This window comes from Anser anser (assembly GCF_964211835.1).
Source record: "Anser anser genome assembly, chromosome: 19".
NCBI lineage: Eukaryota > Metazoa > Chordata > Aves > Anseriformes > Anatidae > Anser > Anser anser.
In genome coordinates this window covers 4,976,182-4,997,919 of record NC_139740.1, presented here as the reverse complement: position 1 = coordinate 4,997,919, position 21,738 = coordinate 4,976,182, and the positions used below count along the sequence as shown (strand labels likewise).

Genomic DNA, 21,738 nt, shown 5'->3' with positions numbered 1-21,738 from the left:
CTGGGCTGAAGTGGGCAGCCCATCCAAGACACGTTATCTGGTGTTATTTGTGTCCCTGAACAGAAGCAATAAAATTAATGTTGGATGTGGTTCATTTTATTTAGTTAATAAATAAATAACTAATAGGAATAAACAGACTAAGCAGCTAATTTACCTAAGGTAGAAAAGGAAATTTAAAAGACTATTTGCATCAGCGCTGGGGCCACTTGCTCACACTGCTTCTCCATGCAGGTTGCACAGGATAATTAATTGCGTGCTGCTAACAAACTTGGCCACTTTGCTAATTGACTTGAGTTTGTCCCGAGGCATGTCTGAGGCTCTCTGCACGGTTCTGGCCCATGGCATGGCCTTAGAGGCGCCGGCTTTGCCTGAGGAGCCTCCCTCGTTCACTGGGAGACTCCGGCCAGGAGGCTGGGAAGGGGCTGGAGCACCTTTGGGTGGCTTTGGGACCCCAGGAGCAGGGAACCGCGGCTCCGAGGTGCCACCATCCGGCTGCAGCCCCGCATCACAGGCGGCTGAACGGGGACAAGGGGCTGCGAAGCAGGCAGCTGCTCCGAGGCAGCACGGATTTTTTATTCCTGCCATAATTTTTCAATTTACAAGGCGATAAATGAAAAAGGAAGATGAGGTTTGCTCAGCGCATTTGTCAGAAGTATTTACTGCTGAGAGCGCTAGGAAAGCCATTTAAACAAACGCTTTTATGATACAACACACATTAAAGAAACTTCCCTAATATTTTTTTCACCCCTCTTTGCCGCTTCTCCCATCCTGCTGCTGTTCCATTCAGCTAGCTGTTTTATGGGCTGCCTCGATTTTAATTGGGCCGTAGCCCCAGGGCGCGTTGAAATTTTTGACTCTCATTTAGCTCAAAGCGTGCATGCAGCTGATCGGGCAGAAATGCCGGGTCCTGCCTTAACGAATTTTGCCATCTAACGAGCCGGGAGGGCCTGGCGTGGAACGGAGCACCCGGTGTGGGTGAGGCACCTCCAGGCCAGCTGCTACCAGTCCCCCAAATCCATCCCGGAGCCCGGTTCCTGTGCTGGGGCTCGGGGGCCGCTCACCACGGCACAGTGGGTGTACGGGGCTCGGGATGGTGTTTAGGAGAGGGTGCTTCGCCAGGAGGGGAATGCCAGCAAATCTGCGCCCAAATCTCAGCCTAGCATCGGTGACGCCCCCAGCCTGAGGAGGTGGGACTGGAGAACCCTGGAGCTGCCGGCCTTATTCTGACCCCTTTTCTGTGCCTTAACCCAGCAGTTCCCAGTAAGAGAAGCCCGGGGAGGTGCAGCCCTCCGTGCGGCCACCCTAAGGGCGAGGAGCTGCCAGCCAGCCCCGGGCACGGCGACTTCACGCCTGTCCCCCCGCCGCCCAGGGGACACGGCCACCCGCAGCCTCCCGGGGTCGCAGCCCCGGGGTCCCCCCGTTTTCCCCGCAGAGGACGCGGGCGGCTGGGGCAGGGCCGGGCCCGGGACGCGGCGCCCCCGCGGTGCCGCCTGCAGCCGCCGGGAGGCGGCCCCGCACCGCGCTGCGGCCCGCACGGAGCCGGAGCGGCTCCGGAGGGGCGGAGATTGGCTGAATTGAGGGAGGGGGAAAAAAAGTAAAGTAAAATAAAATAAAATGTAAAATAAAAGGGAAAGAGAAATAAGAAAAGAAAAGAAAAGAAAAGAAAAGAAAAGAAAAGAAAAGAAAAGAAAAGAAAAGAAAAGAAAAGAAAAGAAAAGAAAAGAAAAGAAAAGAAAAATTAGAAGAAAAATAAAGACAAAATTAGAAAAAAAGTAAGACAAAATAAGAAAAAGGATAAAATAAAATAAAAATGTAAAATAAAAAAAAAGGGAAAGGGAAAGAGAAGAAAAAAGAAAAATTAAAAGAAAGGAATATACAAGAAAAAGTAAAGTAAGATAAAATAAGAAAAAAGTAAAATAAAATAATAAAATAAAAATAAAATGTAAAATAAAATAAAATGTAAAATAAAAGGGAAAGGGAAATTGAAAGAAAAAAGAAGGGAAAGGAAGGGAAAAATTAAAAGAAAGGAAAATATAAGAAAAAGTAAAGTAAGATAAAATAAGAAAAAAAGGAAAATAATAAAATAAAATAAAATAAAATAAAATAAAATAAAATAAAATAAAATAAAATAAAATAAAATAAAATAGGAAAGTGCCCATCTGATACCAACGTGAGGCTGGGGCTGGGTCTCAGAGCAGCTGTGCCTCCCAGGTCTCACCCAGCAGCTCCCACCCCCGGGTGCAGGGTTTGGGGCATGGCCGCAGCCTCCCCCCGCCGCCAGTGACCCCGAGCTGTGCTTCTCCAGCCCAGCTGAGCCAAGCCCGGTGAGGCAGGTGGGGGCAGGTGGAAACTGATGGCTCTTCCCCTTTGGACCCTCCCCACGGGAAAACCAACGTGGAGCTGTCATTCCCAGGGGATGCAAACCTTCGCTTTGCCTCCACTTCAGAAGTCACCCTGTTTGGTGAGCTTTCGAACAGGCATCCCCAGGATGGAGCAAACACGAACTGCTGAGGTGCTGCCGGGAGCTGCTCGTTCACACATCTACAGCACCAGGTGGGGAGGCAAAATGGAAGCTGCCAGCTTTTTTTGTGCCTTCTGAGCTAGTCACCCAAAGTGATTTATTTATTTGTTTTTTAATCTTTAATTTTTCCATGGGAGGGGAGGAAAAAAACCCACCTGCGTTCCTACCTGCTGCACAGACGGGACTGGAAGGGCCATTCGTGTCCTTCCCGCTGGGTGCATGGTGCCAGGCCTGGGGGGGACGTGGGACAGCCACGTGGCAGCTCACGGGGCAAACGAGAACCCTCTTGGGCTTAGGCAGCACACACCACAACGAGCACCCAGGGAAATCTTCCCATCCCGGCTGGGAACCACGGCCAGGAGCCCCGGGGCCAAGAGGTCACAGCGTGCTGCCGGGCTGGGCGCTGAGCGGCTGGGGAGGCACGGGGGCACCTCCTGCTCCTTCCCCTTGGGATGAGGCTGGGTTTCGTGCCTCGGGATCTGGCCTGGTGCTAGCAACATGCAGTGTTGCAAGAGCCATTGTGTTGGTGCCAGCAGCAGTTGCTGCTTCAGCTCGGCTATTTAATAGCCAGATGAACGAGCGAACGGAAGTGAAATGCTTCCGTGCCAGCCATTGGGGCTGCACACAGTGCCCACAATATGCCCGGCTCCCGGCCCTAATTGCACCTCCAGGCTCTGGGCGTTTCAAGGCACGGGACTGAAAGGGTTCTGCTGTTTGTGCAGGGTGGTGGAGCTGGATGGACCCCCCCCCCCCGGGCAGCTGGTGCTGACCTGATCCTTCCCTGCTCAGGGGATGGGGAAGGGACAAGCGTGCTCCTGCTGCCTGGCTTTGGTGGCCACGTCATGGGGACGTCTTAGGACAGAGCTGGAAAGAGGAGCACCCACCAGCACCATGGCACAGGGTGCTGAGCCCTTCGGCGGGATGGCCGTGTGAGCAGATTGGCAGAGCACAGCCTGGCTCTAACCCCCCAAAACGCCAAAGGCAGAAGCAACGGAGTTATTCTGACTTTTATTTCATTGCTTCTTAGTCCACACAGTCGGTATAAAATCAGAAAAGCAAAGCCAAAAAAAAAAAAAAAAAGAAAGAAAAAAACCCTAAATGAAACAAAAACGACGACAGCAACGCAGTGTCTGGAGTCCTCAGAAGGCAGCCTGGGGTCCGTGCAGGTGCCCGCTCAATTCATTGCCAGACACCTCTCTGACACGCAGACAGAGGACAGACATCGTGCTCCGGGGGCGAAGGGCAGCAGGGCTCCTCCACTCTGAGCTGTTTCTGTTCCTCTTGACCACGGGGTGGGGAAAGGAACCTCAGTTATAAATGCTTTATTAAAAATAATAGTAAGAGCAAGTCATCTAAGTACAAAAGCAGTTATAGCTCGTTTATATTACACAGAATTATTTCTCGTTTCTAGCTTTGTTGTTTACCTCAAGGTTGTTAACTGAATTTCCAGTGAATAAGGTTAAATGGCTAGCAGTATAAGGAATGGTAAATAGATAGCACCATTTCATATATCTGGCATTCGATTTCATAGATATACGGGGTTTGCTTCCTGTTCATTGGTACTCTAGCTCCACGGCAAGGACAACGCATGTTGCGTGGTGGGGAGAGCCCGTGCACGGGGGCTCGGCTCGGGGCGCACGCAGCCCCTGGCACCCTGGGTGCACACAGGGATGGAGCACAGCCTGCTCTCGCCTGCATTCAACCTAAGTGATTTAAAAGCCCAAATTCCCAGCGGGTGTGGTGGCAAGGCAGTGGGACTTAGGCGCATAAGTCATTTAGGCACTTTAGGCAGTTCTTTGCTCCGAAAACCCTTCAAACCTTTCGGAAGCGCCTCCGCCAGCCCTGGCCGTGCCCTCCAGCCACCAAAATCTCAGCAGGCAGGAGGAGCAGGGGCCAAGCCTCTGGCCAACATCACCAGGCGTAACTCCCCGCTGCTCCGTGGAGCGGCACCGACCTGTGCCAGCGAGACAGCAGCCAGAGCTGGGGCGCTCCGATGGCACGGCTGGGGTGCGGAAGGAGAGCTCAGGTCACAGAGGGCTCGCATGAGAGAAAAATCACCACGCTCTTGTTACACTGTTAGGAGTAATAATTCCTTAGGCACTTTCTTTAGGCTTTAAAACATAGCATATGGTCAACAAAAGCAAACAATACTATGTACATATATGTAAAAAGTGTTATAAATAGGTTTTTTAAACCATAGATACTATATACATCCTCAATTAACAAGTAACCCTTTGAGTGTTTCCTTTTGGGGTCGGTTGGGTTTGGTTTGGTTTTTGGTGGGAGGGTTTATTCCTTTTTTTTTTCTTTTTTTTTTTTTTTTTTTTGGTTAATTTTCTTTTCCGTTTTCTCGTCTATTTTCCCCCGCCTCCGTCTCCTCCGTGGACGTCATGAGTGCCCCGGTTGCGCCTCCTGCGGCATCACTCGCGCTTCCGTAAGATGACGTAGATGATGCCGCTGGCGAGGGCCAGGGGGAAGGCGAGCCACGCCAGGATATAGGCGAAGCCGTAGGAGGTGTTTTCCGAGGCTTGGTGCCAGTCCGTGTGCCTCACTGTGAAGATGGCCGCGCCGCTCATCACGCAGAGCCCTGCAGGGAAGAGCAAGGGAATCGGTGAGCAGCAGTTCCTGGATGGAAACCCACAGCTGGATAATGCCCCATGCTGGCTTTTTCTGTTGCCTCCTTGCATCGCCTGGAAAACTATGGTTTGTTGGAGGTGATGCTGTAAGGCCTTGGCTGCAGGTGAGTGGGATATCACCACCAGGCTCTGAGCAAGAAAGGTAAACGTATCACCTGGGCTAACCCTCACCCAGCTCCTGGTGCTGCTCAGAACCAGCCCTGCTGCCCTGGATGTCTCTCTGAAAACCCCAACTGTAGCCTGAACCGCCCTCCCAGAGCTGCTGCAAGACATCAGGCACAAGCTGGGCAATTTTTTCCAGCACCCCAGTTTATCACCTGCCCATGCAGGTGCAGCAGGGGCCTCCCAGTCCCTGCAGTGGCTCTGGCTGGGCACAGCCTGCACCCGTCCTCCTCCCCTGCAGGCACCATCCTGCACCACTGCCGTCCTACGGCTTGTCCCGCTTTTGTCCCCCGTGTCCCCTCCTCACCAGCTGCAGGCCATCGGCTCCGGTAGGCAGCGTTTTAGCTTTATTGCAAAAACAAAGCATCAGCACTGGGGACTGCCCAGCGCCAACACAAAGCCACCACTATTTCTCCCCGAAAACAAGCTCTTTCAGTCCATCCCAGCACTTCTATTATGCAGTCGCTGGGCTGTTGTCAGCACTACATCCCCTGCACGGACCTCGGGACCACCTACATTGAACCGCGGTGATATTTGAGCTCTAATTCCACTTGACACTGCTCCTTTGTTCTGGGAAAGTGCAGAAGTGGGAATACGTTTCATTAACGCGCCGCTGGGGCAGTTTTCATTCTGTGAGCACGAGAGCAAACTCCCACTGCCCCGGCCCATGCAAAGAGAGCAAAACAATTGTCTGGTGATGCTGGTGGGACCGAGGGCAGGCGTGCAGCCATGCCGGTCACCTACAGACTCCAGAAAATACAGCGGCAATTGTCCGCAAGAAGAATTTGGCAAAATTAGAGGCAATGGATGCATTTCTGCAGCATCTGCACAGGTTTGGGCCCGGGGATAGGCGAGGAAGTGAAGACAGCTGCGCTCAGTGGTTGCAAGGTGCAAGACAAATGCGTCACCACTCTGGAGCCTGATTTTAGGAACACATTTCAGTCTTGCTTTGGCAGGCCCGGAGGGCAAAGTCTACCTAAAGCCTGACTCCCAGGGCTGTGTGTGCTGACAGCCCGGCCAGCTGCATTGGTGATGCTTAGGCTGGGGAGACTGAGGGAGAAATTGGGCCGAGCCCCAGGTTTCCACAGCTGCTGGAAGTTACTTGAGGTGATTACACCGTGACAGATCCACCAGGTAGGAGCAGTGGGGGGGGAGAAAGCTGTTGAGGACCTTTTGGTGCCTCTGAAGGTTGGAATCCCATCTGGGAAAACTAAGCCAGGCCCCAGGGCATGGATCCAAGCAGCGTGGAGGAGGTGCTGGGGATGCATCCTGCCCTGGCCCTGCACAGTTCGCCCAGCTGCCCTCTTTCTTGCCCTTACCCACCTGTCCTTGTCACCCGCTGGTTCAGGCCGAGCACCACCGCAGGCCCTGCTCCAAAACTGGGAGCCCTCGGCTCTGCCACACTGCGTCCCCCTGGGAGGAGGCTGCAGGGTCCTGGAGGGCCCTGGGAAGAGCCTCCTCATCCTTCCTGGGAGGAGGGAAGTCCTCTCCAGCCTTTCACAGCAAGCTGCAAGGAGACCACGCTGAGCTGAGCTCCTCTGACCGGTGCTGTCTGTGCCACTGGGTGAGACCTCCCTACAACAGGCCTCACATTTAGCATCACAGGAGGGATGGGCACCGGTTCCCACTTCTGCATGGTCCACATGGACCCAAACCTCTGGCTACTGACCCCCAGGCCATGGGAAAGCTTTGTGGGCTCAGCTCCCACTTTTCCTGCCTCTGTGCTGTGCTGGAGGAGGATCTGACAAGGAAGGAGCCAGCAGGTCCCTGCCCTGACCCTGCCTCCCCCTAGGACACCCAGCACAGCATGGACGGGAGAACTGCGCTCCCATTGCCTCCTCTTCTAAGGATGAGGACGCACCAGCAACCACTTAGGAGTGAGCAGCCTTCTGCTCCCAGACCTATTAGATGAGTTCCCAAGCAGATAATTGCATTATTAATGCCCATTTCCTCCCCTCGTCTCCATGGCTGTAATGGGTTTCGACACGTCTATCTTCCCAGCGATGGCGAACTGATATGAACTCACCACCTGCATTATGGGCAAGCAGATGTACTTATAGGAGATTTCATGCCACATTTGCCAATAAAGGTTAGGTCTAAAATGCTCCAGAATTTGCAATGGCCAGTCATATAGAAGATGCTCTTCCTAAAGTTCAGCGGATGAATTTTCCCTCTGATTTAGCAGCAGGACCTAGGGTGGTTTTCAGTTTTCCAGCTAAAGCTCTAGCAGACAACGAGCCTCCTTCCCAGCCAGCTGAGTGTTAGGTTCATACTTTAGCCAGAATCTCCTTGAAGAATTTACTTTTTCTATCCTCAGCACTTGAAAATCCTCCTCACTGGTTTCATACGTGGAAACGCAAACGGAGCCAGTGCCTCCACAGCATCTATATTTGGAGAGCTGCAACGTAGTGCAGGAATCGTGGCTCGCTTCCAGCGCCGACTTCTTAAGAGTTAAAAATAGCAGCTGACAGTTCAAAGGCAGCTGGCTCACCCCGCACGCTCCAGCGGCTCCTTGCTGATGTGGGAAGCACCAGGCCCCCTTATGGCAAGTTTATAAATAATTCTCGGATCCTCTTGTGCCAAAACAGGATCTTCACTACGTCCCCACCCCGCCAGCAGCTGCGGAAACCTCGCCCAGCTCCCCGAAGGTGGATCCCAAAGCCAGCCCCATCAGCATTTACCCAACACCGTGGGGCAAGGCAGCAGAACAACAGCCTGGCCCCTGCCCACCTTCCCCAGGGGTGCTCCACTTGCCTGCCCCTCCAAAATCACCCCAGCTGGTGGAGCAAATCCCTGGTGAAGTATGGCCAGAAGAGCATGGTGCATAACGTGCCCCGATGGCAGGACACCACCTGGGGATGCGAGAGCTCTGTGGACCCAAATTATTCGTACCTCTTCCCTCCAAGGAGCCAGCTTGGCTGCCCTTCCTGCCCTCCTTTTCCCTCTCCTCTGCTTTAAGCCCATCCCCAGCGCATCCCCACAGCCAGCCCCATCCATCAGCCCCCACTTACCAGCAAGGATTTGGAAGATCCCAGTAATGTAAAATCGCCCGCCCTTGGTGAGCGTGAAGAGCTGGCAAAAGAACAGGAAGAGGGACAAGACGCTGAAGATGATGGAGAGGATCATCATCGCCTGGACAGACTGCAGCCATTCTGTGGAAAGACAGACAGAAAGCTCAGCGGGGGCATCACTGATGGCATCATGCCTTGTGCCATTGTCCCACCATCCTGCAGGACTCCTGGTTCCCACTCGTGCTTCTGTGTGGTTTTGGGGACATGGACACATCCAGTGGTATGCTGGTGGCTATTCTCGTCAAGTGTGATACTGCCTGGGGCTTTTGGACAACGTGTGCATGGACCAAGATGCTGGGAAAAAGGAACCACGGGGTCACGCTAAGTGGAGAAGCACTTAAAATAAGAGTGCATTTCGGCTGTGCTGAGAACACTGAAACCACGTGCAGCGAGGTGGGAGACCCCGAGCCAGCCGTGCTCGGAGGCAGAACAAACACGCAGCGAGCACAAACCCCTCTGCCCTTGTGGAGGAGCCTTTAGGAAGGAGCCAGCAGCAGCTGCCAAATGCAGCTCTGTCCCAGAGCCGACCAGTTAAACCAGCCCCTGCGTGAGTCACTGCCCAGCTATTTCCAGGCCTCGTGGGTGTGTAACTCCCCGTGTAAGAAAATATATATAAATAAACAAGGCAAATGCCTCTCCGTCCCATGAACAGAAAGAGGCAGTGCCTCTCGCCACCAGGATGGGGTTGTGCTGACAAATACTACTGCTTTTCTTTAAAAAGATTGGGCTCAAAATGGATATTCTCAGCATTCCTGCACGTCTTGAGAGGTCCTTAAGGATACAGCATGAATTCATTCACCACGAAAACCAGCCCCGTGCTCCTGTCGCAGTTTGAATCCCACCAGCTACGCTCCCCAGGCTGCACTTTCTGCAGCACATAGTGGTTCTGTGGAAAAAAAAATAAGAGCCTGAAACACAGCAAAACTTCTAAATGAAGCTATGCTTTGGCTTAGCAGCCTGCGACACTCGGTGCAGCAATGAGGCCGTTTGGGACTGCCCGGGGCAGAGGTGAGCACAGCGCTAACGGAGGTGAGGCTGGATGGGATCCGGAGGGCACTGCGCAGCCTGCTGCCAGCACGGCGATGACAACGCACGCCTGAGCCCTTCCAGCAAAGGCTCCACAAGAGAATAGCAAATCCATGCCCGCAGGGAACATCCTGTGCAATTTGGTAATGTCTGCCTCGTCTGACTTGAGACCATAAATTCTACCTCTTGTCTCTGCGTCCTGCCTCCTGCTGTTCACACAACAGACCAAGCGCAGGCCCCGCTCCCGAAAGCGGACAAAGCACCCAGAGTGGCCCCTGCTCGTTGCAGACAGATTTTTTTCCTTCCCTTCCTTCTCACGCTTCCCATGCCAAATTACTCCACAGCATCAACTCGCAGAAGAGCTGACGCGCTCCACTTGTTCCAGTGCCAGCAGGTTCACATCCACATGCACCAGTTGCTGTAATTCCTTAGGACAGGGGAACTATCGATAACGTCACTTCCAGGAAAGCCCAGTGCAGTTTTCACACTGACAAGCACAGAAAATATCCCATATATTTCATCTATCACACACTGGCCATGCAGGGAACCCCCCTGCCTGGGCCACCCCAACCCCTCATCTGCAGCCACGCTCAGCCAGCTGCGATGCCGCGGGTGCCAGAGGCAATGCTAACATCAGGTCATAAATCAGCGCTCAGATGGGAGCAGAGAAACGTGGTTAGAGGGTGTCCAGCTGCAGAACTGCCATCCTATTTCCATGCTTCAGCACAGAAAGACTCCCACCCCGGTCCTTTTGTCATTTGCACAGCCACGGGGCCAGGCCCAGAGGAGCCCTTTCTGCCCAGAGGTGGATGCTCCAGCTGCCGGTTATTTTAGGCGAAGGCTGTCTAGACAGAAAGCTGAGCTGCTTTTCTAATTGCATCCGCCTCCCCATGCCTCTTTTTTGGTTCTGAATGTGAGTGATTTATATGGGCTTGCAAAATCCCATTGTCATAGAGAGCCGCGCCGGAGGAATTTTAAGGCAGGCAGGGGGAGGAAGGGGAAGCCCCCCATGGACCAGGGGCATTCAGGTGCTGGTCGTGCTGCCCCACTGCAGCCAGAGCACAGCCACGGCACAGGCTTTCAAGCAGGGAAGTTGGGAGATAATCCCACAGAGCAGAGCTCTGGGATCAGCCCCATCCAGCTCTTTTTGTTGGCCTCCTGAGGGTCCTCAGCTTATCACTCAGCCCCTCAGGTGCAGCTGCTGCACTCCCAGCAAGTCCAAGCCCACAGCCTTCAGCTGCATTACAACAGCTAATTGCCTTTAATTCATTAGAAAGCACCTCTATGACTGCAGCTAGCAGTGCTAGCTCCTCAACCCCATATGCTTTCAACTCCTTTGCTATTAGCACTGTGTCCTACCTCCAGGCTTTTAAGAAATAAAACAGGTTTTCCCCGGGGAGGTCTGGGTCCCTGGAACTGCACCACGGGGCTGTCAGCACTGTTTACTCCCAGGCTGTTATTTGTGGTTTCCCTGGGCAGCCAGGCCGTTGTTCCATGTTCCTCCTGCATCTGCTCAGCTCCGTGTTTATATCTTTGTTCTTCAGGAGGAGGAAGAAAAGGGAACAGAGTGGAAAGGGCAGATAACACCCTGCCCACTGCTTCCTGAGAGGACCCATCACAGGCAGTTTTAGAGCCCTCTCAGACAGAAATTATACAACAAGTGTTTAGAAAAGAAACTCTAAATTTTCCCTAAGCTCTGCAAGCCCCGATGTGCTCACACCACCGCTTACAGCAGGGAAAAGACTTCCCCCCAGGATGCTGAAGAGCACGTTTCTCCGTCCTAAAGGACAAGAGGAAAAATAGAAACCTAGAGCAGAAACTGCAAGCTAGAGGAGCAGAAGTCACAGCTGGGTCCCCCAGCAGGAGAGCAGCTCACCCTACCCCTCCCAGCAGAGCCCCACCCTGCTTGCAGGGAGGTTTTATATCCACCGAGGGGTGCAGCTGAGCGGGGTTGTTGGGATGGGACGGGACGGGCAGAAACATGCCCTTGGCCAGGAGTAGATGGCCATAAAGGACAGGCGTTGGCTCCCCAGGGTTGTGTTCACTGCTCTGTCACAGACATTCAATCCTCTTTGGACCCAGCCAAGGAGAAAGAATAAAGTGCAAACACAGAAACATTAATCTGAGCAACCAGCTTATGCACTTGACGTAAGGCATGACTAAATTTGCACTGTGCATTAAAACCACCCGTGTGCTGTGACTGCAGCTGATAACACCGCACATCTGACTTGCCTCTTGCAATCTGCATATGCACTGCACCCTCAAAACGCAGCCACTTCTGGGGAAGAAAACATCCACTAAGGAGGTGACTGTAGAGTATAACACATTAAAAAAAAAAAAAGGAAATCCATAATTGCACAGAGAGGCAAAGCTGCTCCATCAGCACAGGGAGCTGATGATCAACAGGGTCAGCAGCACGAGCATCCACCAGCACAAAGGTACAAGCCCAGGTACTAGGCTAAACTTCTAGGACTAAACTTCAGCGTTCTTCAACCCAGAAATGCCAAAAAAGCCCCGCTACCTTCAGTGCTCCCCCCGAGCAGCACAAAGCCCAGCCACCGCCCATGTCCCTGCCACTCGAAGCCTCCTCTCCCTGCCGTGGGGAGCTCCGTGACGTGGTAACTCCCTTCACTTCGGTCCCACCAGCATGAAGCCAAACCTTCCCCGGCCGTGCTCCGGGCTGCTCCAGCAGGGAAAAGCAGGATTTGCACTCAGCAGCTGCTCCTTGCCTGTCCTCATGTGTCTGCTCCTTGGCAATAAGTGCAGGGTGATGGATTGGAGCATTCCTGGAAATCACCCCCCAAAAGGGGGACTTTAAAGAGCTCCTAAGGTATTTGCAAGGGCTGGGGATGAGCAGGTGGAAGCACTGAGGCTGCAGGCAGAACACAGTGCTGCAATTCCCTCCCAGTTCTTCCCAGTCCTCTTTGCAGCTCCTTCAGAAGGTGAAACCCCCACAGCCCTCTGCTCTCCTCTTGTCCATCCTCTCTTTTTGTGCGTCCTTGAAGCCCCATCCAGGACGTCCCCATGGCTCCGCAGCTCTCCAGAGCTGTAGCATTCAGAGACACTCCAGCCCTGTGGCACCACATCTCCATGGCTCAGCCTCAAGACCAACCACAGCAGCCATCCCAGTGGACCATCGAGGCTCACATCCCACAAAGGCAAAAACCAGTGCTGTTAGTGCAGCACAAAGCTGCTGGCACCATGCAGAACACCTTCCAACAGCTTCAGGATGTCCAGCTCTTCTCCAAGACCCTTGGGGTGGAGAGCTCCTTCTGGTTTGTGCTTGAGAGCAAGCGGAGGTGATAAATGCATCATTTCTGGGCCTCCAAAAGGGCTGAGTTAAAGTCCAGGCACCAGGACCAGGGATGGGTAGCAGTGGTGCCCTGACCCAGCGGGGCCATGGGGACACCCAAGAGTCATCCAAGTCCGAAAGCTGTTGGGTTGAGTGTTTTCCGGCGCTGCACGCTGCAGCAGACCCTCACCCATCCTGGTTTCACAGCCTTGGCTTTCTCACACTTTGTCTTCTTCCTCCCTTGGGCTCCTCTTCCGTGGGCCAAGGCAAGCAGGGCTGGCCAGGTGACCCCACGCAGCCGGGAGCAGGGAAAGCAGCACCGCTCCTAACCTCTCTGCACCAAATGCGCTTGGTAAGAACAGGCAACAGCAAAAGCCTGTTTTTAAGCAGAGGAAACCCCTTTCATACTTTAGGCAACACGGTTATGGTAGAAACCGATCTGAAATGCAAAATACTCCCCTGGAATACCCCAGAGTTTATCACAGACACGTAAATGCCGAGCTACAATCACCCGCAAGCTGGTGGAGAGGGGGCTCATCCTGCCCCAGTTAGGCCAGTGTTATCGACCACTAATGACAAGGGGGTGCCCCAGGCCTCCACCCTGCTGGGACTAAAATCTGGCTCTTTGCTGCTCTGCTGTGAAGACCCTGAAGGACCCGATATGTCCACAAGTCCAGATGCCCGTCCATGTGCTCCGTGAGCCCAATGGGGCCCGCTAATGGCTAGAACCTCAAGCATAAAGGGCATGCATTATCACATGCAGGTGATCCATTATTTACTGCAGGGCTTCATTATAACAGGTTCAGCACCCTTTAACATGAGCATCACCCTCCTGCTCCAGCAAGTGTCCCCTCCCCAGTGAGGAATTCCCCAAAGCCTGACCCACTCGTTGCAGAATCGGCCTTCCCAGTGGGCTGGAGGGGAATTTGCCCCCATCCTTTTATCCAGATATTTTATACTGACTATCAATAACAGAATTAGAACATCAGAAATAATTTTACTCAGGGCAAGGATTCAGTGCAGCCTTGTGATATTGTTTTTAGCCACAAAAAGGACTACAGCAAGTTAAACGGCAACTCCATCCCTCCACACCTTCCCTATGTCATACAAGTCCAGCATCGCTGGAAGAAAAAAGTTTGAAAGCACAAAGGGAGCAAAGCCGTGCTGGGGCAGGGCTGGCGGAGCACAAGCAAGAGGTTCAGATGTTCCTGTTGTGCATTTTGAAATGGAGAAGCAGCAGCATAATTCCTCCTGGGAAGCACTGACGGGTCAGCACAGGTGCCCCCACCTCGTGCCGGGGAGGAAGATGTTTCCTGCGTCCTCCAGCACAAAGAAAAGCACCTTGGGCACCGGCAGTGCTGCTGACAGTCCCAGCCACCAGCTTCTGCCGTGCAGGATTGGAGCTGGCCAATATCACACCTGTGTCCTGCCGGTGCTTGGCCACGAGCGTGGCTTTTTCCTGAGCGATGCTTCCTGCAGAAACATGGGACCAGGGCAGCCCATGCCGTTGGTGGGCCTTTACGCTGGGTTAAAAGCCACCTGCAGCACTGAAGAGAGATAGAGCAAAGCTCTGCAATGGCCCGGCAGCAAAAGGGGCTCTGCAGGAGTCGATGTGCAGAGGAGCAGAGCGATGCCCAGCGATGGGAACGAGCGGTCAGGGCCGGTCTCTGCTCCGGGTGACCCACACGTGCTTTGCTTGCGGCCGTCACATCAGCAAATTGGTGAGTGCATCGTACGGCTCCCAGTAATCCTGCGGATTGGCAGTCTGCATGTTTCCCGAGGTCTGGGGTTTTCTTTTCCTTTTGAAAAAGCCCCAAAACACCAGCCTGCCTGTGAACAAGCCAGTCATGTGAAAGCCACAGAGCAGCAACATGAGAAACTTTGAGGAGACAACAGGAAAAATGTCTCATGATGCTACAGAAGGATGTCCCCGCAGGTCCCCACTGCTCCCCTGCATTTGGCATTCCCAGAGTGAAAGAGCAGTAGGTAGCAGAAAAACTATCTTCTTGCCTATGTAAAAAAATCAGATGTGGGGAGAAAAAGCCATTTTTGGAGGGAAAAAAAATATTGTTGTCTGCAAAATTTGGGGTGGAATCTGTTTAAGAGCACTTGAGAGGCTCAGGTCCAGCCGCTCGCCCCGTGCCTGCAGCAGGATTGTGCAGCTGGGGGCTGGCGCGCAGCCGTGCCGGAGCACAATTCTGGGATTCAGAGCTGAATTCTTGAGATAAGTCTTTTCCAGGAATGTCTGACAGTGCAAACGAAGCAAAGATTGCAACATTTTTTCCATAGTTCTCGGCCTCTTGAAAAAAAAAAGTCATTATCTAACAAGCAAACGCAGAAAGCGAAGCAACAAGCGGGCAGCTGTGGAAGGCGAAGCAGTGGGCAGCTGCCCTCCGCCCGGCATTTCCACCTCCTGCCCTCCCCACGCAGGCTCCTGGCACGGATGCACGGGGGGCTCGGTGCTGCTGAGGAGGAATTTGGGAGGTGGGAGCTCAGCACAACCCCAAACACCCCGTGCGTGCTGGACCCAGCCCCACATAATTCCACCTATTCCGAGCGCTGTGCTCAGACCGCTCCTTCCCCAAAAAAACAGCTAAAGAAATACTGCACGACAGTGGCCACTACGATGGCCAGAGGAAAAACAACTGCTTCTACGTAAAGACCGAGTTCTGCCAAATTCCTGAGCGAGGATTTCTTGCTCGCAGCCCAGAGCAGCCCTTGGCACGCTGCGATTAACCGTTGAGCGCCGTCCTTGGCACAGGCACAGAGACACGAATTCTCCAGGCTTTCTGCAGCCCGGCGTAACGTGCACAGCCTGTGTTTTGAGAGGTTTAAATGGGAACGGTTTGCGGTAGCTGCTATAGGATCATTTATATTTTTGAAAGTAAGCATATTCCTAGCAGAGGGAGTACAAGGAGCGTAGCGTGAGCCCCGGAGGTGGCCCTGCCACAGCATCCTTGCCATGCCCAAGGCCCCGTGTCCCACCATCACCCTGAAAAGTGTCCGACAGCATCTGCCCTGGCCGCACAGGGGCAGTGGGAGCAAGGGGGTTCACTGGGAAGTTTTTAAAAACAGATTTCAAAAGCCTTGCATAAGCCTAGGTTCTATCTTTTGTTTTTGCCTTTCTACAGCTCTGGATCCTGCACCCAAGGTCCCAGCAGGTGAACACCGGTGCTCAGTGGCACTGCTCCCACACCCCGGCCATGGGGTGGATGGGGCAGAAGCTTCCACCCAAGCAAGGCCCCCCCTACTCCTGGTGCCAGAGCAGAGCTGTCTTATAAAAAAGAGCTGGGAGACAGGTCTTTAAATGAAGGCTTGAGCGCAATGCGGTTCCACTCAAAGAGCAGCCCACTGTGGCACCTTTTCAACCAGACCCTAGCTGCTCAGACGCATTTTTAGCTGGCCCATCTTACCTACAGCCCCTTTAATGATAAAAATTAATCACTGCGAAAGATTCAAAGGGAAGCCCCTCTCTGAGCAGCTTCTGGGAACAGGGCACACAACGTAGCCTCCTATCCCGCAGGATGCTCAGATGCAGGAGGCACCTTCCCACCTGTGTTTTGGACAGGCCCCTCTCACCTCCGACAACTCACCAACACCCTGCAAACACCCGGAGAAAGCAATGCAGCTTGGTGAAGCAAAAGATTTAGGAAGGCTTTTACAGACCGGGGAAAAAATCTCTGCCTTTTCTTTCAAGCACAAAGTCAGCAGTTTTGGAGCACGCGTGACCGGCAGCGAAGCCGCCTGCTGCTGCTGCGAGCCCCAGCCAACTGCTGCTGAAGGCCAGGGCTCCAGCGGGCTCCAGTGAGCTCCAGTGGGCTCCAGCCTGGCCCCAGCCCAGCTCTAGCACTCCCTGGCCAGCCCCGACACCAGCAGGCGTCAGCAGAGACCCGCGGTGCTGCCTTGGCTCCCTCGCAGGGCGAGCTTCAGCATCCCCCTCGTGGGGTACCCGCAGGTGTTTTGCTCCCAGCAGGCTGGGGATTGGGGTGACTGATGAACCCCCAAAAGCTCTGACCATCTCCCATCACTGCAAGACCCTTCTGTGTGACCACACTGAGACTACATCGCATCACGCTGCTCCTACGCCAGGAGCGTGATTTTGGCCCAGGGGCTGTGACCGTGCTGCCAGTGACACCAGTCTGAGCCACCGGGTGCTCTACTGGCTTCACTGGGGGTTATGCTGGGAGAATCCATTCCTAGAGGAAAGCGAAGCCGGGCTAACTGAAACCAGCAAGCACCGGGCACAACACCACTGACACGAGCCCTGTCTTCTGGGGAAACTGAGGCACAGACCAGTCTGACTCCCTGAGCACAGATCTGGCATCACTGCTACTGCCAGGTGCTTGGGGAGCTCCGTGCCGCATCTGAGCATGAAATCCTCTCCTGCTAAGCTCAGAAACCTGCAAAAAAACCTCCCAGCTGGGCATCAGCCACTGCCTGGCAAGGTACACCTCTGCCAGCTGAGTCCCAACGTGCCACGCAGCCACCCCAGACGTGCGGGTGCCATTTGGCCATGGGATGAGGCAGGGCCTGAGCTCTCAGCGCATCCCCACCTGCGCTGCTCACGGGGAGGAGAGGCCCCAAACCTCGGCCTGGCCCAGCAGCAAAGAGCGGGGCAGCTTTAGGGTTAGGGGCCGGGGAATCCTCCAGAGTCAGCCTCAGGGGGTGCAGGGAGAGGCAAGGGAGGACCACGAATAACCCGCAACGGCAAATCCACCTCGATTTCACAAGAGAGGAGAAGAAAAGTGAACGGCAGTGGCATCACTGAGAGCCGGGGAGCACTCACCATTCGTGGACGATGTCAGGCACTGGAAGATGGTACCAGAGGAGCAGTTCTGCCACAGGTCCGCCGTCTGCCCGCCATTCACGAGCCATTGCTGCAAGAGAGACATGGCCCTGTGAGCAGGAGCCGCACGCCCCGGCCACCGATTCGGCACGGAGCGGCCCCAGTGCTCCCAGGCACAGGCTTTGCTTTAGAAAGGGTTTCGCAGAGTAAATACCGATATTTGCTTTTAGCCGCTCTGGCCTCAACGGCAGAAAAACAGAAGCTCTTTATTCGCTTGAAACATGGGCCAAGTCCCACGGGGGACGCGCACTTCCCTCCGCTCTGCCGTCCCGGTGCCTGGCCGGGCGATTTGAATGCTTCCACGTGATTTCTAACGACTTGGAAGATTTTTGTAAAGTCTTCCACTACTACTACCAAAAAAAAAAAACCCACCCTAAAAAAATTTAAAAACGGAAAGAATCTGATGAAGCAAGCCCGGAGCTAATCAGCTCCACAAAACTGCTGTGTTAAAACCAAGTCAGACCTCTTTCTAAACTGAGGCGGTATTAACAGGGCTCTGGGCTGAGGAAGGTGCTGGGAACCCCGTGCAGCACCCAGCCCTCAGTGTTCCCACTGCTTGCAAAGCTTACGCCTTGAACCCCCCCCAGCAGGTGCCCATCTGGGTTAGGAGATGCTGTGCCTAACTCACAGCCCCAAAGGAGCAGGTCTGGAGAGCAAAACTGCTGGTGCCGAGGTCCCAGTGCCCAAACCAGCCCCAATTCAAGGGGGTTTGCTCAGACTGGCTGTACTGGTCTCGCTGGCCGATCCCATTAGCAGCTGGGGAGCGCAGTTTCACCCACAGGGGAGGGGGTTTGGGTGCTCTGAGGCTGCACAATGTGAGCCAAAGGGGGCTGATGAGGAGCTTGGCTCCAGCAGCTCTCCGTGCCCTAACACCAACGGGGATGCGCTGAGCATCCTCTGCCGCACGCGGCTACACCCACCGGTTACATCCAACAACATAAACACAGGAAGAGTTTTCTGCGCAAAAAAAAAAAACACCTCCCAAATCCCACTGCTAGCAAGACAGCAATCAGAAAGCAAAGGCTTCCTGCTAAAAGCCAGGCTGGAAAATCAACCATAAATAAAAATAACACCGTGTGACCCTCCCGGTGCCCGAGGAGCGGCCGTACTTACGCTGACGATGGTGGAGACGAAGAGGAGCACCAGCACGGTGACGTGGAGCACGATGATCCCCAGCAGCAGAAGCAGCATCTTGGCGGCGGTCTGGGGCAGAACTGGAGGGGGAGAGGGAGATGCTGCTGAGCCTGGGAGGGGGGGGTGGTTGTGTGTGTGTGTGTGAGTGAGTCCCAGCCCCGAGGGCAGCAGGAGGCGCTCGGCCGACGGCAGGAGCCCGCCCGGCCCCGCTGGGAGCCCCGGCGCGGTGCGGGGGATGCTTGGGCAGCGCCCGGCCCCGGGGCTGCTCCCCGAGCCCCCCCCCGGCGGAGCGGGCATCCCAGCCCCGGTGCCCCGGGGGTCCTCCCGGCCCTTCCCCGGGGGGGTTTCGAGGTGTTCCCCGGCGCAGCTCCCCAGAAATCCCTTCCTCGGGGCTCCCCCAAGCTCTGTCACCGGGGGGACATCCTCGGCACCCCTCCGCTGGGGGGGCTCCCCCTGCCTCTCTCCGCCGGCGGTGGGGGGGCTCCGATCCCTCTCCCCCAGGGCTGGGGGTGCTTCCCCGGCCCGGCTCGCTCGGCACCCCCACGGGTGGGCTCTATCTCGGCCCCTCACCGGAGGGGGGGGGGGTCCCGGCCCCCCTCCCCATGGGGCCGCCGGGGCAGACCCCTCCAGCCCCTCTCCCTAAGGGAATCTTTCCCCTGCCCACCTCCCCTGGGGACCCCCAGGGCGGGGGGGGAGCGTGGGGAAAAGCGGGGGGGTCGTCTATCTCAGCCCACCTCTCCCCAGAGAAATCCCTCGGACCCCATTCTCGGGGCGTGGGGGGTGCCTACGGCGCCCCATCGCCCCTCGGAGGAGGGGAAGGGGGGGGACAACCTAAGCCTCGAAGACCCCCGAGGGGGCTCCCCCGGTCCCGGTCCCTGTCCCTGTCCCCTCCGGCCGGCCCGGGCCGTACTCACGTCGCGGAACCGGGGCTCGCCGGGCGGCGGGAGCGGTGCGGAGCGGTGCGGAGGGTGCGGAGCGGGCAGCGCGGCGCGGAGCGGGCGGCGGCGCTGTCAAGGTTCCCCTTTAACCGGAGCCACCGCCCCGCTTGCGTCTGCGGGACAGGGAGGGTCCTGCGGCCGCTCCTCCTATAAATGCGGCGGCAGAGCCCGGGCACCAAAATGTGCATCGCCCCCCCCAGCCCATTCCCCTCAACCCCCCCCCTTGCCCCCCGATGTTGGCTCTGGGACCCGTACCCAGCTCTGCCCTGTTCCCAGCTGGGAACCCCGGGGGGGTCCCCACACCATAGGGGGGTCCGGGGGGGGGGTCTCACCCCATAGGGGGGTCCAGCCGCGCCCCGGGGATGCCGACCATCGGGGTGCCCCCCTCCGATCCGGGGGGAGGAGGTTCCCCTTCCCTGGGGCTCTGCCCAAAGCCTCAGTGCGGGGCCGTGCGTCTGTCCGGCCGTGTCTGTCCGTCTGTGTCCGTGTGTGTGGCTGGATGCTCCCCGGGCTGCTGATGCGGTGCGGGCAGCTGTGGGTTTCCCCCCCTCACCCAGCACAGGGAGCCGTGGGACAGGGCTGGGGAAGGGGAGGCTGGCTGTGCCGAATTCAAGGGGAGTTTGGCTCTGACTTACACAGGGGGGCTGTGTCCAGGAAAGCAACCCCGTTGTGATATGCCCCTATGGCAGCAGTTGATTTGGGGGTTTAGCACCTGAAAGCCAAGTCCTGAGTAACTGATTTTCACAAAACTGGGGGATCTGAGGTGCTCAGAGGAAGGGGTGGCTGCACTCCGTACAGCAGCCTTCACTCATTCTTCAACCACAGACAATCTGTTGATACAATCCTCGCACTCACACCCCCCACAAACCCCAAGTGAGTCCTGAGAACTGCCCCAGCCTCCCCTTCACCTCTCCCCTCCACCCACCACCTCCAAACCAGTCCTGCTTTGCTGCAGAGACGAGAGAATTCGGCATTCAGCCACCAAAACCGTAAATCTTGGGAGCAAGGGGGAGAGGAGCGTGCTTGGCTCCCTCCTCCTGGCAAGCACAGGCGTGTTCCCTGCAGCACGGGCTTTGGCTCCGCCGCGCTCCTGCGAGCGGTCCCACTGCACGCATCGGCCAGCAAGAGGGAACTGGGAGCGCCCTGGGGAGGTGACTGGGGGTGACGGGTCAGGGGCTGGAGAGGGGCCCCCGGCCTCACACCGTGCTCCAGCCCCTGCTTTAGCCCCGCCACGATGCCGCCTAGCCGAGCTCCAGCAGCGCCAGCTCTGAACAGCGCAGAGGAAGGTTTGCCCGGCCTGCTTTCAAAGGATGAGATTTGCCCTTTCCTCTGAAAAATTCACCCCCATATCCCCGCGCCGTGTGACGCTGCTGCACGCCGGGCGGGGTGCTGCACGCGACGGCAGAGCCAGGGCCATCGGCAGCCGCGAGCCCCGCAGGACTGCAACATCTGGAGCGCCATCGGGACATTCCTCGCTAATGAGGCTATTTCGAGCCGCCTTGCTGCCGTGGGCTGGGCGCGGAGGCTGCTTTCAGAGCAGAAGGAGCCACCATGCTTGGGGCTGCGCAAACACAGCGCGAGAAGGGGCTCGTCCCCGAGGACCGTGATCTAGTCTGCTGTGAGAGACAGTCTTCTGGTTTGGGTTTGTGGGTCTGAGATCTCGGCTCCTGTGCCTCCGGGTAAATTTTCTGACCCATTCCCCAAAAATGCAGCGGGGAGAGGCACAATGGTGAAAAGCATTTGGGGTCACACGCTGCACCCAAGCTCCTCTGTGAATGTAGTAGAGCACGAGCAGCTCAGCCTCAGTTCTGAAAACAGTGCCAAAAGCACAGGACAAACAGCTAAAACTCAGGTCAGGGAAAAGAGCAGCCTAAGGGTAATGAAGCCAATTTTGGCTGTGAGTTGCAGATTAGAATCTGTGGAGGAAGCCCGGAGAGAAGAGCACATTGACCCAGTGCTCCTCAGACCTTGGAAAGGTGCATCATCCCAACGGAGCAGGGCTTCCAAAAAACCTCCTGAAGGCGTGCTGTCACGGCAGCTCAGGCGGCTGAGGACCGGGCAGTGCTCACATGGGACACTGGAGGCAAAGCTCTCCTCTGCTCCTTCCTCGGG

General features: G+C 55.7%; 1 protein-coding gene across 1 annotated transcript; it reads right to left on the bottom strand.

Annotated features, from left to right (window-relative positions):
- Positions 1 to 3,516: 3,516 nt before the first annotated feature.
- PMP22 (peripheral myelin protein 22) lies at positions 3,517 to 19,755 on the bottom strand. The gene is made up of 5 exons (XM_083804897.1): positions 19,603 to 19,755; positions 18,668 to 18,768; positions 17,495 to 17,585; positions 8,331 to 8,471; positions 3,517 to 5,108 (listed from the first exon to the last, which is right to left on the bottom strand). Exons 2-5 carry the CDS (start codon positions 18,743 to 18,745, stop codon positions 4,942 to 4,944), a joined length of 477 nt encoding a protein of 158 aa, XP_083661023.1. The 5' UTR covers positions 18,746 to 18,768; positions 19,603 to 19,755; the 3' UTR covers positions 3,517 to 4,941.
- Positions 19,756 to 21,738: the final 1,983 nt, after the last annotated feature.

What these genes read in the sequence shown, in the direction of transcription:
- PMP22 (XM_083804897.1), bottom strand. Translation starts at nt 18,745, where the DNA reads ATGCTGCTTCTGCTGCTGGGGATCATCGTGCTCCACGTCACCGTGCTG. An exon ending in TCGTCTCCACCATCGTCAGC is followed by an intron (nt 17,586 to 18,667) that starts GTAAGTACGGCC and finishes TCTCTCTTGCAG; the next exon opens with CAATGGCTCGTGAATGGCGG. An exon ending in CCTGACATCGTCCACGAATG is followed by an intron (nt 8,472 to 17,494) that starts GTGAGTGCTCCC and finishes GTCTTTCCACAG; the next exon opens with AATGGCTGCAGTCTGTCCAG.